The sequence below is a fragment of the Gambusia affinis genome, linkage group LG08 (assembly GCF_019740435.1).
Source record: "Gambusia affinis linkage group LG08, SWU_Gaff_1.0, whole genome shotgun sequence".
Classification (NCBI taxonomy): Eukaryota; Metazoa; Chordata; class Actinopteri; order Cyprinodontiformes; family Poeciliidae; genus Gambusia; species Gambusia affinis.
In genome coordinates this window covers 16065861-16082005 of record NC_057875.1, presented here as the reverse complement: position 1 = coordinate 16082005, position 16145 = coordinate 16065861, and the positions used below count along the sequence as shown (strand labels likewise).

At 39.8% G+C, this 16145-nt stretch overlaps 1 protein-coding gene across 1 annotated transcript in view; it reads left to right on the top strand.

The window, feature by feature from the left end:
• abcc8 (ATP-binding cassette, sub-family C (CFTR/MRP), member 8) overlaps positions 1-16145 on the top strand; it is a 63559-nt gene that overhangs the window by 25284 nt on the left and 22130 nt on the right. Inside the window, exons 10-20 of the mRNA XM_044125341.1 lie at positions 1920-2054; positions 2498-2660; positions 3389-3429; positions 3868-4013; positions 6471-6585; positions 6811-6930; positions 7904-7976; positions 8095-8200; positions 13199-13231; positions 14675-14716; positions 15118-15216. Coding sequence (XP_043981276.1) covers positions 1920-2054; positions 2498-2660; positions 3389-3429; positions 3868-4013; positions 6471-6585; positions 6811-6930; positions 7904-7976; positions 8095-8200; positions 13199-13231; positions 14675-14716; positions 15118-15216 — 1073 coding nt within the window. The remainder of the gene's footprint in view (positions 1-1919; positions 2055-2497; positions 2661-3388; positions 3430-3867; positions 4014-6470; positions 6586-6810; positions 6931-7903; positions 7977-8094; positions 8201-13198; positions 13232-14674; positions 14717-15117; positions 15217-16145) is intronic.

Below are 16145 nucleotides of genomic sequence, written 5' to 3'. Positions count from 1 at the left end.
GACAGGAATATCATTTGAAATCTGTCATTTTTAATCCCATCAAACACACAAGTGCTTTTCCTGCTACGAGAAGCTTCAGCATCTGCAGCAAGAGGATCTGGAGCATCTCAGATGCTGATGTTTTTGTTTCTCCGACCTGAAATGCCATGACCGTCCTGTCCCTTCCTCATCTTCTCCCTTCCGGGGATATTTTAGGAATGGAGATATTCGTTTCGATTTGTGTGGAGATCAATATCAGCATCTCTAAGGGAGGAAACTTGAGGAATTGAATGAAGGGGCATGATCAGAAAAAAGAAGAGACGCATGAAGATGGAACTGACAGCCAATTTCGATTGTGTCCTTGGATAAACAAAAAAGGCCTTTTTATTTAGGCATCACATTCATCTGTACTAGAAATAATATTTCAAGAAGTTTCTTTTTATATCAAATTCTGAATCTTCCATGGTACCGGCGTAGGATAGAAAAACACGCACAAAAAAACATGTAAGCCCCTCTGTCTGGATTAGGATGAGGCTTAGACTTGTTCCCTTCAAAGTGAGCTCCGGGTGGAGCTCCTTGCTTTTATCACCGGGACCCTCCTAGCTGGCATTTCTCTGCTCTGAAAGCACTGACGCCTTTGAAAAGCTGCTCTCAGTCCTGTGTGAACCCTTTTAAATCAGGATTCTGTAATGTGAGGAGCTGACAGACACTGCGTCTGCATGACTGTCTTGCCTGGGACTAAAAGAGAATCAGCCACCTCGACCCCAGCGGCATACTGTACATCATCTTGTCGGCGTTGACGACGGGGAGGTGTCACAAAAGTCTTCATCTGGTTTCCTGAAGTCAGCATGCAGTTATTGCCGTGCCAATAACGACGGACTGTGCAGAGCGGCAGAGAAGTTAACATGTAGTTTGTTGCATTTATGTCACTTAATGGGACGACAGCGATGTGAGGAATGTTAAAGAATCTCAAAGTCATGTCTTTCTTTGTGTGTTTCTTCCCATGTAAAAATCTGTGCTGTCTTTATGTTTCCTGGTAAATATCGAGGTCATGTAAGTGGCTGCACTTCCCTTCACCACATGCAGTCGTGGTTAAAAGAAAGTGCTCCCTCTTTTGAACAATCAGATTTTACAGAACAGGATACAATAAACCCAAACTGGTGTTTACAAGCTTATAAAACCTATAAACCGTTAATTCCTTTGGGGAAAAAACACACAAACTGTTTGGCTCAATCATTATTTACTGAAGATGAGGTCAAAATCGACGTTGTGGAGGAATTTAATCTCATTCTCCTTTCAACAGTATTACTTATGCGACCCAAATTCATTCAGGCTTTAATTGTCTGGCAGATGGCCTCACATATTAATATATATGAGTTCATGATAAATTCAGTGTCTGGAGGGTGCACAGGTTCTAAAGGTCAGATCCTATTGATGGAAGTGATGACTGCATCTCTTCCTGTTTGGCACTGTGTAAACACCTGTTTGCTCCCTAAATGGATCATTTGATCATAATGGTCAGAGCTGATACTTGGTTAATTAGAGTCGTAGCATCTGGCTGCTTGCCTTAAATCCATTTGGAGCAGCTAATGTGTTCTTAAAAACATTTTTGTTTCATAAATAATGACAATGTTAAATCTTGAGGTTACATTTAAATCACATCAGAACCTGGTACACAACAGACCACTAAATAAAATCCACGAGGATCTGTTTCTCTGTCCTTTTGACATCTTGCTGCTCCCTGTATGGAATAAAAAGCTCAAACATCGTCTCTCTGCTCTCTGCTGCTTCGTTCTTTATTCTCTCTACCATAAAAACTCTACATGGGCAGCACACGAATAGGATTGCCACTGGGCATTGTAAAAGTGCACACATTCTCACTGAAGGCACGGCTCTCCTCCCTCCTACGATATTTAATTTTTGTGTTCATTGCCTTTCAGATCATTCTGGGGGTGATCCTCCTCTACTACCTCTTGGGAATCAGTGCCTTGATTGGAGCCACCGTCATCGCCGTGTTAGCTCCTGTTCAATACTTTGTAGCCACAAAGCTGTCACAAACACAAAAGAATACCCTGGTGAGTGTTTCTGTACACTGTTCATATCTTGTTTTATTCTTATAAAGCAGGCAGAGATGGCTTATTCTGTCCTCTGGATTGAAAAATCTTAAATGTCAGATTATTGTATTTAAAGCAGTCAAAACCAGCTGGAGTGAGCGGAAATGCTTTGCAGTCAAGCTAAATTAGGCATTTCTGATTACTGATATCAGAAACGTTTTTGTTTAGTGGAGAGTAAATATATTACTGAATGCGAAAAAGAGATGTTAAGTGACTCATGCCGCTTTTTGAAGCAGCAGAAGTCCTTAAGGCATGTTGGACTTTACACAATTCAACAACAAAAGTCTATCTCACCTCAGGTATCCCCACTGCTTGAGAACTCCAGCGGCTGCTCTTGTGTTGCCCTCGCGTGCGGTTTGTGTCCTTGACGCGTCAGACTTCAATTTCAGTTTTCACACTTTCAGGAATACTCCAGCGAGCGTCTGAAAAAGACAAACGAGCTTCTCCGTGGCATCAAGCTGCTGAAGCTGTACGCCTGGGAGCACATCTTCCGAGACAGCGTGGAGGAGACGAGGGGCAAGGAGCTCACCAGCCTGCAGGCCTTTGCCCTGTACACATCAATATCCAGTATGCTATCAGGCAAAAATTATTGGTTTAACAGAGCATGTGCAGGAAATGCAGAGATTCAAGAAAACTACTTTTGAAGTAAATTGCAAAAATTACAGTCAATAATTTACCAATCATCAGAAATAGCAGACATCAGGTGTTTTATTTAAAAAGCCGTGGCCGCAGTCTGTTGGCTGTTCTCCGTCTGAAATCAACTACTGCAAACTAGGAAGAGCAGTCAGAGTTTTGTTGCTGGGACTAATTCATTGGAATAAAACGTTTTGTTGATAATATTGGTTGCATGCTGTCAGTTCGCAGGAAAATATCAAAGATAACAAGAATCATGATACAGTTTTATTTCAGATGTGGACAAATATGTTGCACCTTTGGTCAAAAACTGTGTACAGCATGAAAATAAATACTTTTTTTGTAAACGTATGATGTCAAACTGAATGGTTAGAGAAAAAGAAACAACTTTAGGCAAACAGAAAGTCAAGGAAAACTAGAAGTTCACAAAAACAATTCTAAAGTGAAATTGCTCTAACTACATTTCTTTCTAACGTTTTAATATGGGTTACAATTTTACATGTGCAAATGTATGTACTATCTAATCTATCTTTGAGAGTACATGAGAAAACTACGGCTTAGTTGATGAAAATCTTTCTTTTCTGCCTCATGATGTTTGTTTTTGCTTGTTAATCCTGGAAAAGTCTTCACATCCTCCTCCTGTTTGTGTTTCCTGCTTCCAGTTTTCATGAATGCAGCTATCCCGATTGCAGCTGTGCTGACGGTGAGTTTTCCTGCTAATTCACTTTAAATTATGTTTCTGTTTGCCCAGCTTCGTATTTTACTTGGTGACCGGTTCATGGTGTTGTGTATTCACCCCGCGGTGAAGCATGGATAACTCCTGGATGTTGGAAAGCATTTCAGAGGGTGACTTGACAGCCACTCATTAAATCCTTCCTGTATTAATAGAATTCCTTCAAGGCCGCTGACTTGGGCTGTTAAAGAAAATCAGAAAAGACAGAGACCCCCAAGCAGGGAGGGTGACTCTGAGGGACACATGTAGACAAACAATTCATCTTCTTCAACAGATGACAACACTTCGACAGCAGATCAGTTTGTCTCTGAGACATTTTGCCTTGAGCTGGTCACACCTGACTGTCAGCGTCAAGGAAGTGAGTTGATTTATTTCAGACTAACCTCAGGCAATTTGTCCATTCTGCAGACCTTTGTGGTTCACGTCCATATTTCAGAGGACGCTGACCTGTCCCCGGCCGTGGCCTTCGCCTCCCTGTCTCTCTTCCACATCCTGGTCACCCCGCTCTTCCTCCTCTCCAGCGTGGTGCGCTCCACTGTCAAGGCCCTCGTGAGGTGAGACATGCCGATAAGCCTATTTATTCATGGGGTTATAGGCATTTATCAGTAATAAACGTCTGTGGTTAGTTTTGCTAAAGGCGCAGCTAAACTGCAACCCACCTGAGAGCGAGCAGAGTGCTGAAAAACAACCTGATTAGTTGAAGCACTTGACCTTTTCCCCGCAGCAGACGGAGCTGCTTCATTATTGGATCCTGGGACTAACACCATCACTTTTCTGCCATTTTGTTTCGATGACCCTACGATTTATTCATTTCAGCCAAGAGCTTTACAATTACTTTGACACCAGTAGCATCATTTGCAATCAGGCTGCAGATGTCTGTCCGTCCTCCACCAGGCTCTAATCATGTCATCCCTTTCGGCCGCTCATAGAGCTCTGCTCATTACGCTGAGCTGTACGCAGGTCCTTGTCTAGAGGAAATTGAGGCTATTAAATCCATTTGTAAACCTACATGCTTTTATTGTCAAAGAAAATCAGCTGAAAAGATGTCTTGATGCTCTGCACTGCTTTGTGTGAAGTATTTATACATCCACTTTACTACCACAAACCTCAGTTTATCTTATTTTGCACAAAGTACAGCTTAATTGGGAAGTAGAAAAAGTCCTAATTATCTTTCAGTCTGTTATACTATGGTTCCACTAAATAAAATAAGTTGCCTAATTGTCTAATTACTAAGCAGATCTCACTGTAACCACTAATAATTTGCAAAGTCATCAGAACTTTGCAAAGTCTGATGACTTTGCAAAGTCATCAGACTTTGGCAACTTATAAGTTGCCTAACTTATAAGTTAGGCAACTTATAAGTTGCCTAACTTATCCGTTATCCTAATCCCTGTTGATTATTCCAACCGTCCTGGAAGGACTTCAGCACAGTTGAATCCTAATTGCTTAAGAAGCCCTGTACAGTATTTGACAGCTTTTATCCCTATGCTTTTCTTACAAACATCAATGTTATTTTTTGCCCAATAGTTGATATTTGTTTTCAAGCCCTCTTGTTTATTTGTTTTCAAGCCCTCTTGTTTAACTTATAAGTTAGGCAACTTATAAGTTGCCTAAATAAGTTAGGCAACTTATTTTATTAAATAAAATAAGTTGCCTAATTGTCTAATTACTAAGCAGATCTCACTGTAACCACTAATAATTTGCAAAGTCATCAGAAGTTTTTTTTCTTAGAGGGCATTAACTGATTAATACGTTTCAAATAAACAGTCCAGTCCTTCATTCGAAGGACTGACAGGCTTTAGTGAAAAATATTTATCTGAAAAGCAGCCAAAAGCCTTGTGGTAACTTTGGAGGAGCTGCAGGGATCCACAGCTCAGGTTGGAGAACAAAGCAGCTATTATTCGTGACCAGAAATCTGGCTTTTATTGATTGTTTTTTATTCACTGTCCTCATACTTTCTACTCCCACTCTACTTTTTGTGGGTATGACCCATAAAAATCCCAATAGACTACATTGACGTTTATAGTTTCAATCTGACAAAATTTGGCAGAGGTTCAAGGGTTATAAATACTTTTCGAAGGTGCTGTGAGTAGCACAAAATCATGACCCAAAAAGCAAAACATGTCCAACCAAATGTGAAAGTAAAAAAATAAAAAAGAACTTAGTTTTGTTTCTTGAAGTGCTTGAAGGATATCTAAGCACACACACTTGAATTTAGTGAGAAACACTGAAGTAGTAATGAAGACACTTTGCTTTCAAAACTGTTTCCTCCAACAGTGCTGCTGGGAAATGATGAGAGATTGGAGAGTTCTGCAGTCATGGAGAGAAACTGCCTTGATCACACATTGCACACATTTCTTCTTCAGATATGTCCCGTCACTGGTGTGCACCACTATCACTAGAGGACCTTATTTTGCAGAGAGTGGGCGGCGAAGCTGCCCACGATCCTTAGAGATTCTTATCTTAAGAACAGAGAAATGTGGCACACTTAAACTGCGTCAGGAAAAGAAAAGAAAATCTCCTCAGTGTGGCTTATCTTTGCATAAATATGATGGAAATACTTATTTAAGCAGAAAAAAAAACAAACGATCATGATGAAAATATGATGAGAATGGTATTATTACTGCATAACCCAGTACTCGATGGTTGGTGATGTTCTTGCAATTTGTGAGGCTCATCTCATGTTGTATTGTTGAAAACTGATGTACTTGTCATGTTTACTGTGCGTGAAATTGAACAAATTAGTGTTAATTGAGGTTGATTACTGGTGTATTTTGCATTTATGTGACAATTAGCTGCAGAAAGGAAGGATTTTCTGGAAAGACGCCAAGATATGTGAGTGTGTGTGAGGCAGAGAAAGAGAAAACACTCATGAGAGCTTATTCACTATGAACTACTGACTCATCTCAAGTCAGTTTTTCTTTTTCATGACACCCTATTAGAATCAGGAGACCAGTCTTTGAGTTATTATTTTTCCATCAATTCTCACTTTGATTCTTGTTGTTTTTCAGTGTTCAGAAGCTCAGCGAGTTTTTCTCAAGCGATGAGATCGGAGAAGAACAGGAGCCCAAAGCGACCGTGTCGTCTGGCTGCAGTAACCACAACCAGAACAGATACCAGGCAGTGGTGGGTAAAGCCAAACCTGGCTGTCTTTGCTGTGGAAACGAGGGGGAAACACTTGACTCGCAGTTTCTTCCATTCTGCTCTGCCTGAGCTGTTATTTAGCTCTGATTGTTGTCTTCTTCCTCCATTAACCCTCCTATTCACTCTGGTTATCATACAACCCTCGTCTAGTCATCCTCTAAGCCTTTCCCTTCGTCGTCCTCCTCCTTTTTGTCCCGATACTTCCAGCCACTGAAGGTGGTGAACCGGAAGCGCCCTCCGAGGGACGAGTGGAACAACTACAGCTCACAGGGCGACCAGGAGGGCGACGGGCCTTCGCAGGAGGTGGACCAAGACATCTGCATCAAGGTGAGACTGATGAGACTTGTTGCAGAGGGTTAAGATGACGGTTGCAAGAGCGTGAAAACCTCTATAGGTTTAGCTTTTGTTAAAGGTCAGCTGTTGGACACTCTGGAGTTCAATGAAAGAAAAGGAGGTGAAGGCGTTTTTATCTGGGTTTTCACTGCCAATGATGACCTTTAAAGATTTCCTTGCATGAGAGGAAGCAGCCCTGGGAAATATCGGTGCTGCAATGATATTGTGTGAATTAATTTTGTCATAGATCTGCAACCTTTACAATCCAAAATGCGATTTTTGCCCTCAGTTAGCTGAAGAAAATTAATTTAGAAACACAACTTTTACATCATTTAAAAACAAAAAAAACAAAACAACAACAACTCATAATTTGCTGACTTTTGGTTTTATTTTTAACAATTCAGATATTTTTATGTCTACCTTAATGCCACCATGATTCCAAACACTTTGTAGCTCACCTCTCATAGCTGCATATTGAAAAAAAACAACCTGAAAGTAAGAAACATTTTCTCAGGATGTACAATCCCATATGTGTTTCTATGTATCTTCATTTTTACTGCAACCACAACAGGCTCCAACTGTTTACTTCATCATCTTCTTTGTAGGTTTTGTGCCTCTCCTTGTTTTGCTGAAAGCTGCTCAGAAAATGGGATTAGTTTTTGTTTCTCACCAGAAGCATCAGCAGAATCATCAGGTTTCTGAAAGGAGCAGCTCAGTGACTGCAGCTCTCAAGTGTCTCATCAAAGCATGTTCTGCACATTTAAAATTTTAGCTTTATGAATGGCTTCTCTTCAACATCCTTGCCAATTTCATAAATTTGACAGAAAAAAATACAGAAAAAGTAATTTACATCAATTTAAAATGTTTTCTAAATTTAAAAAAAAGACTTGTACTTGACTATGTTTTTTTATGAAACGCAAATTTATTTCTTACATGTTTTCCATCTCAACTTCTGAACTGTTTTCAGATAAGTAGTGGTTATTTCACCTGGACAGATGGACCACCAACACTGTCGAATGTGGACATTAAGATTCCCTTTGGTGAGCTTCAATAAATAAAAGAACAAAGTACCTATAATACGTTCTCCCAGTTTTTCTCTTTAAAAAGGTTTTCTTGTTAATTTGCAGTAAAACTGTTCCTCTGATGTTCTTTTGCCAGGAAAGCTGACCATGATTGTGGGTCAGGTAGGCTGTGGGAAGTCATCTCTCCTGCTGGCAGCACTGGGAGAAATGCAGAGAGTCTCTGGAACAGTCATCTGGAACAGGTTTGATTTATATAATTTTGATTTGCTTATTTAAACTGCTTTCTGTTAAGGGACTTCTTGCTGTATTTTTGTGCAGCAAAAAATTCTGTGCTCATGACGTAGCAATTAATTCACCTTGGACGTTCTCCCTTGCCGTGACACAGCGACATAGAGAACCAAACTTTTAGGGTAATGCAACTCAGTAGTGGCTTGTATTCTTCATGGTTGGAGATACAGACACAGAGCAGTGTGGGGACTGCTTTATGCACCACTGACCCAAATTCAGCCAGCTGCTCCGGGGAAGAAAAGCTAAGCGGTTCCTGTTCCCGCAAATCAGGACCACACCAAAGTAATCTTCTGCTCCATTTCTTCTCACCTTTAAAACATCAGCTGCATTAAAGTTGTGCCAAATTTACACAAAATTTCCATCTCGACATCTTTTTGGCTCCTTTAAATTAAGCTAACACTGATTTATTCTTTGCTAAGTTGATAGTTCAGAAAATATGTTACCATAGAAAAGGATTTCCGCATTAAAATTTGTTTTTATTGGTTTATTTTAACCTCATCGTTTTCCAGTAAACTGATTTTGGGGTGTTCATTTACTGAACACCAAGATCTGCTAAATAAACCCAAAAAATACTTACAATACATCACTCCTACGTCCTGCTTTACCCAGATTCACTACAGCGCATTAACCTTGCACAGTAGCTGGCAGATCCGTTTTCTACTGCATCATTTACTTTCCGCTATGAGCCTCCATTTCTTTGCAAAATGGATGTTTGTGTTTTTGTTTGAACGTGTTCCAAACTTAAGCACACAGCTGACTGGGAAAAATGTTCATCTTTTCCTTCACACCATATTTATTTAAATTGCTGAAGGAGTTTTAAAATCCTTCCTGTTTTTTCCACTGACAGCTCTGATGTTGGAGCCTTGTTTCCTGTCAGTCAGACAGCTGCAATAACTCATTAAAGTCTCCAAGCAGTCACTCAACTCCAGATGTATTTAGCATATTTAGAGTCAGTCAGGTATTTGTGTTAAAGATTTAAATCACAAAGTGGTTCATCTTTTTTCCCCCTTTCTTTATTTGATCTAAAATCCCCTCTAGTTTTGGATACGATCCTACTAGATCCTGAGCTCATGTACATCTGTCTAGGAAAGAGTTATTGTTGTCACAGAATAAGTGGATATTTTCTCTGTTGTCTCTGAGTCGTTTCGCCTACACACAGAGAGGCAGACAGAGGTAATGAGATCATCTGTCGGGGCTGTGAGAAGAACTGGACTCACACTGAGCGGTCCAGGCTTAGAGGAAAAAAATGACAATGAATGTCCCTGAACTGTCAAAACAAGTAGTTTAATAAAAGGGCTCACTTGTATCATAGAGGACAGATTCCTTCCGGTAATAAGCTTGTGTTTCTGTGTCACTGGTTGTTTTGTTTTTTTTGCTGTGTAAGCATTTTATTTATTTTTTGAATTTTAAATAAAAAAAACAGCCCAGTTTTGGTTTTTCACAAATCAGCTCACTTAGTTCCTTTTCCCGCCACACAGTGAATAAATTATTACTGCAAAAGCAAACAAATGCACTCAGGAACAACGACCCTAATTACTGCAGATCATTAAAGTATTTTGTTCAGGATGGTCAAATAGATGGCCTGGTGAGGAAAGAATAACACAAAATACTATGCATCGATGTGTAGATATTTATTCCTCTTCAGGTGTATACTGTTACATAGCGAGTAACAAAGTGGCTTAAAGACTTTGAAGTAAATATTTTGGAGTTGCCATCACAAAGTCCTGATCTAAGATGAAAATGTGTGTGTAAACGAGGAGACTGACTTATTCTCTTATGTTACATCTCAAGAAATCGGCTACAACTTCAGCAAGATTTTGATGGAAGCTTGTGAAAAAATACCCACAATGTTTGACCCACATTGAAAGGCAATTCTACCAAACACTAAAGAAATGTATGTAATCTAAAATGACTTTTGTTTTTCAGGCATTTAACAAATAATTTCTTAATCCTAACTGACCTAAAACAGGAATAATTGATTGATTTCATATCAGTAAGATGCATCTGCGGTTCATGTATTTCTTAGTTTCATTTAAACATGATAAATAGAGTTCATTTCAACTTGCTCAGCTTAAAGTGAGCCCCTGTCTGCCCTGTAAAGTCCAGAGTCGTCCATGTTGCTGAATTTCTCTTCGGCTCTCTCAATTATGCAGCTATCAGTCTCCATTTGTCACAGAGGTTTAGGGTTTTCTGATTAAAGCTGCTGTTGGCAGGCAGCAAAACTCACTTACTCACTCACTCCAGCTGCTCCGGTGCCAGGATCACGTTGGCACAATCTCTGATGTTGGCTTGGGTCAAACGGCACCTAGATCATGTGTCCTTGGGAGGCTGAGGGGTAGCCGTCGTGACTGCTGGCATCTTGAGGAGTCTTGTCTGTGTGTGCCCACTGCCCACCATATTTGCTGTTTTTAGGCGGGGCTATATAGTCAAAAATATTAAAGCTGAAACACGCTTGGATGAGCAGCTACGCCTCAAAGGAAGAGTTGGGCTTTGAGCTGTCGTTGCTACATAAATTATGGACAGCTTTCTCTTCATTCAGTGCAGAACTGAAGGCAGCAAAAACAAAGTGCTGAGATTAGAAACGCTAATAAAGTGAAAGGCAGTGGAGGATAAATAAGATGGGCTTGTGCCTGGCAGGGGGAGACGTATTAGTAATCAGGAAGTGAGTCTGCAGAGCTGTCACGTCCATAATGATGCTCTCATTGACCGGTTTGGAAATAAGTTGTGATTGTGACTCGGCTATAACAACCCTGCTGATGGTGTTCATGAGTCTATTGTCCTTCTCCGTCCCCCCGGGGCTTTAGAAGTTTGTTTTATTGATAATTTACTCACTAAAGGAACAATTATAATTCCAGGTGATGTTCAAGATCAGTGGTGGTGCTTTCAGGTACATCAGATGAAAATATTCAAGCTGAATTTTTTTTTGACATTTACTCTTGACATTTGAAAACAAATTGCTTTCTTGGTGTGGAGATGATTAAGCATTTGAGCCTTGCTAAATGCCAGCCCTCATTTACTCCCTGAAAACATCTCAACCTGTGAATAAACATTGCAAGAAACCAACCTGGTGACATAGAGCCAGGAAACAACAAGCTGGTGATAATGGAAAGGCTGGAACTTTAGGCTTTAAAGCTGAACATGCTCTTCAGGCAATTCTAACAACAAGACTAAATAATATAAAAAGTTCACATTTAACTTCTTTAACACTTTAGTCAGTTTTGATGTGCTCCTGTGGTATTTAGTAGATGTGTATTAGGATGAAGCAGCATCAGGATGATTACATTTCTTTATGTATGTTATGTCTTGATATTGAAAATGTTGCCAAAAGAAATACTCCTTAGATATTTTACATATAAAATGTCAAACACTGAGCCACATGGTCCAGCACAGTTTGAACTCCAGGTGGTGCTTGTGAATCTAATTGCATTATTTTTAATGTTTGGAGGTTGGAGGCGTCTTTAACAATATTTTTTTAATTCTATCCGGGGTTGAGAAACTAGTCAGACTGCAAACTTGCAGATGAAAAATATGAATGATATGGAATTTCGAGGATGTATGACCCGTATAGTTCAGCATAAACATAGTTCACTTCTTGCACATTTGTTTCTTATCTGTGCTGCTCAGTTTTTACAGTCCAAAAGATTGTTCTGTAAAAAAAACAAAGGTAATTTAACTTTCCAATTTTTCCATCACAACCCATGAACGAGTCCTTGTATCGTTCCAAATACTCGACAAATAAATCCTGATCTTGAATCTGTTTTACTTAACGATTAAACACCGCAAGGAGGGAACTGGATTGCCCTCTAACTCCACTTTAAGTCTTAATGATGTGTTTCAAACTGAGGGAATTGCCTCTGAAGATTAGTTTCTCACTGCTGATTGGAAGTGGGAAGCAGGACTCCCTCACATGTTTGTTCCTCTGAGATTACCCCCAATCCTCCAAGGTGTTGATTAAAGTAAATCAGAAAACTTTTTCTACGCTTCAACCAGGCATGAACATGATTAACATGCCATTACAATGACTACAGGATGGAAAACACTCAGATGTTCCCGCAAGCCATCAAGTTCCTTCAAGTGATTCGTGGTGAAAACATTTGATAATGTTGTTGCTTGAAGTGTTTTTCACAGACTTTCAGTATTGTTTTTATCTGTGGGTTCTCCATAATTTTGTTGCCTTTGCAAACATATTGCTAAGAGCAAAATCTGTAACGACATGCTGGCTATTATTGATATGCATAGAATCACTTCTGCCTGAAGAGATGTATTAGTTGTTTAGACAGTAGGTAGGCTCCATCTTCACAGGTCCTTTAGCTGCTGCAGTGTTTTGTGTTATCATAAGCAATATAAATCGTTTTGACCCATTCTGAGAAATAACCGTAAGTAGCAGTTTCACTTCTACTTTTGGAGTGTTTAAATGTACCTTTTTTTGTTTTGATATTATTTATAAAATTTCTAATCAATGCCTTACTAAGCCAAATGCTAATGTTCATTGGGAAGTCCTTGTGTGTGAAATAACCTAACTGTTTGTTGATCAATTTCCTTCTCTTTTTTCTGACACAGCATGTAGCAGCTGGGTTTTTACACGTTCAGGAACAAACTATCAGAGCCTCTTAAATGTCACCCTCCCCTTCTCCCCTCCCCAACGAGTGTTTGTTACTGTAGCTGCTGCAGTAAAAAACGGCAGTAAAATCGTCCTTCATCCTCCAGTCATCCACAGATGTGACTGAAGTCACCTTGTCAGGACGAGGTGTCAACCGAACACACCTAAAAATACACCACAGCTTCAACTGAGCATGTGCAGAACCTGTGTGGACAGTTTTACTCTGGAGTAAAATTGTGTTTGTGGAGTGACATTAATAGTTGCCGTTTCCTTGTGTCTCTTTCTTTCTAAACCATAAAAAATGAAACCGTAAATTAAACCTTAACTTTTTTTGTTCTGTTTTTATTTACAGTATGCCCATCATTGAATCTGAAGGCAATGAAAGGTAAGCAAGACCCGCCAAACCCAAACACGAAAGCCAACACTGTGATGTATTTTTAGTTTGGCCGTAGAGAACATTTTCTGCAGCTCTCAGGCTGACTCAAACGCACTAAATATATTTGCAGGATGGATTTCTGAAACACTCAAGCTGTTGTGTGCTCGGTATTCTGTAGTGAACTGCTGAGCTGTTGTGCTGAAACAATGACGTTAAGCATAAATCAGTGTTTTAAATAAAGCTTTGGTGACAGCTGTTCTTTAGCTGACGGCTGTGTGAGGGTTATTCCAGCACCCGTTTGATAATTGTTTCTATTTGTAACTCAACATGTCATTCGCTGCTTTCAGCTCCAGAATTACATCCACAGTCACAATGTCAGATTTACATCTGCACAGTTTGAGTCAGTGAATAATTTTTCTCTGCCTTTTCTTCAGATGATGCACGAAAACATTATATTCAGATGGCATAAATTTATTTGATAGCCTTTTATGCTTCATGCTACATGTAAACGCTTTTAAACTGTGATGAATGAATGAGAAAGATAATTCTCTTTAAATCGACTTTTATCCTAACAGAAAAATTTACTGTCAATAAATTTCAATATCAGAGAAGAAGATAATTTATTTCAGTAATTAAGTTAAAAGGTAAATTTTCTTCATGATTAAAGGCTCACAAGATGACATATTTCAAGAATTCATTTCTTTATTTTTTATGAAAAGGATGAAAAAATTAGAAAATTCAGTTTTGTCTTAATTTGAATATTACGTGTCCCGGAAAAACAAATAATGCAAACAACTTATGTTCATGTTTACTGTTGTGTCATTTTTAAAAATAAAATACCTCTGAATAAAATACTGAATATCTAAAACTAGAGGGTTGGCAATTAGACTAGGTCAAAGGTCAAATTGAAGTGGACGTCATAATAATACTGTTCATTAACATAAAGATTATTTTCTCTGGTTCGATTTTTGGCTGTACTGAGCCAAAACGTGAACCTGACATCCCCACTAATCAGAAAGACTTGTTGGAAAAAGAAATGTACTTTTGTCCACCTTCAGAAATGCGTCATTTAGTGATACATGGAGACAGGATGAGCAGAAAACCAGGAAGCATGAAGCTCAGAGCTTCTCTAATCTCGTCTTTTGGAATCAGATCTTCAGGTCGACGCTAATTTTCATATCAGCAAATTACAGGAAGATGAACAGGATGAGGGCGTTATTTTTAGGAAGGACAAGATTACTGTTAATGGTAGACGTGTTCGTGTAGAGCAGACATCTGCCTGTTCGCTTTTGGGCCGCTGAGCAATGACGTGATTGCCATGGCGAGGAGAGAGAAAACGGGTCTATATGCGTGTTTGTTTTATGTTAATCATTGCAGAAACACAGTGAGGTCAATAATCTATTGTCTGCCTAATGTTTCGATGTTGTCATGTGTTTGACATTTTCCCTGCAGTCCCACAGACAGAGATGCGGCGGCAGGGGACCAAGACATCAGGTGAGTCCAAACGTGACGACCCGTCCTCATGGAGACACATCATCATTAAAAGCAGGAAGTGTGCGCTCAGTCTTATCTGGAAATCAACCAGCTGTTGTCTCTGCATGCCTACTTGGCCCTGAGCCTTTTAGCTACATATTGACAGCACAAACACACCACGGCCTCTAATGATCCCCACACTACTTGTTTAAGGACTGGAGACATCTCAAAGCTGTGTCAGCCTCTAAGGTCGAGGAGGCCTTGTGATGCAGGGATTTAAACAACTCCTGGACCTCAACCCATGTGTGAAACAGAAGGCCCATTAAGAGCCTTCTCTTAATCTCTCCATGTCTCCAAATGTAGACATGGAGAGATTATCCCGTTTGTTTAATAACTCTGTGTGTTCACTGAATCTCTGGCAGGAAAAGGTGCCCTGTGGCCTACGCTTCCCAGAAGCCCTGGCTGCTGAACTCCTCTGTGGTGGAGAACATCACCTTTGAGATGCCAATGATAAAATCAAGGTAAACTCGTACCTGCAATTAGAGGTTCATTGCTGTGTATTTTTTTTCTAGTTTTTACTCTTTTGATTGCACGGTTCATCAGAGCAAATTGCTTCAAATGTCACCAACGAGGCCATTAGTGGAGTCCTGAAGTGTTCGTTTTCCTTATTAGCCAAACCTTTGGGTATTTTATCCATTTATTAGTGAGCTAAAGCAAATTCCAGCGCATGCAAATTAACAGTCAGAACTGATGTTTTCTGTGAAGCCTGTACTGCCCATTTTTGTCTTGGGACTTATTTCTTCACACATGTGATCACATTTAAGCATTAGTGATAACAATGTCAGAGGTGGACTCATTAATCACTGCCTGAGTATTTATTACGACCTATTAGCTGTCATGTTGAGATGTGAAATGAAAATACAGCCTCTGTTGTCCCAGTAGCCTGTTCACAAAATTGAAAGTGCTGATCCCTGATTGAATTAAAGCTACTGTTTGACCTGACGGTAAAACACTTTAAGAGAGGACTATTTGATTTTACAGAGGGTGTGTAATTCAACCCTGTCTCTTTAAATCACTCCTGGCACAACAACACAGGCTGTGAAACACCTGTGTCTCCAAAATCAAAAAACACAGCATCACTAGCGCACAGTCAAGCCCACACTCATGAATTTCACAACAAATGGTGGGTTTGAAAGGCTGCTTTTGTGCTCTTATGGCAACAGCCTGCCTTTTTTAATAGACTGTTTATCATTTTCCCTTCCTTTCATATAGTACTAATGGCCCTGTGAGCTTTGTTGTTGTGGATTTGTTCTGTGAAACAAAGCCTTCTGTTGCTTTGCCGCTGCCATTTTTGTCCTACTGTTTGGTTTATCTGGAGAAATACAGACACACTGTCTGCTGCTGCAGCAGGTGTTTCTGCATGTTTGTGTTTCTCATGGTGACGGGCGTC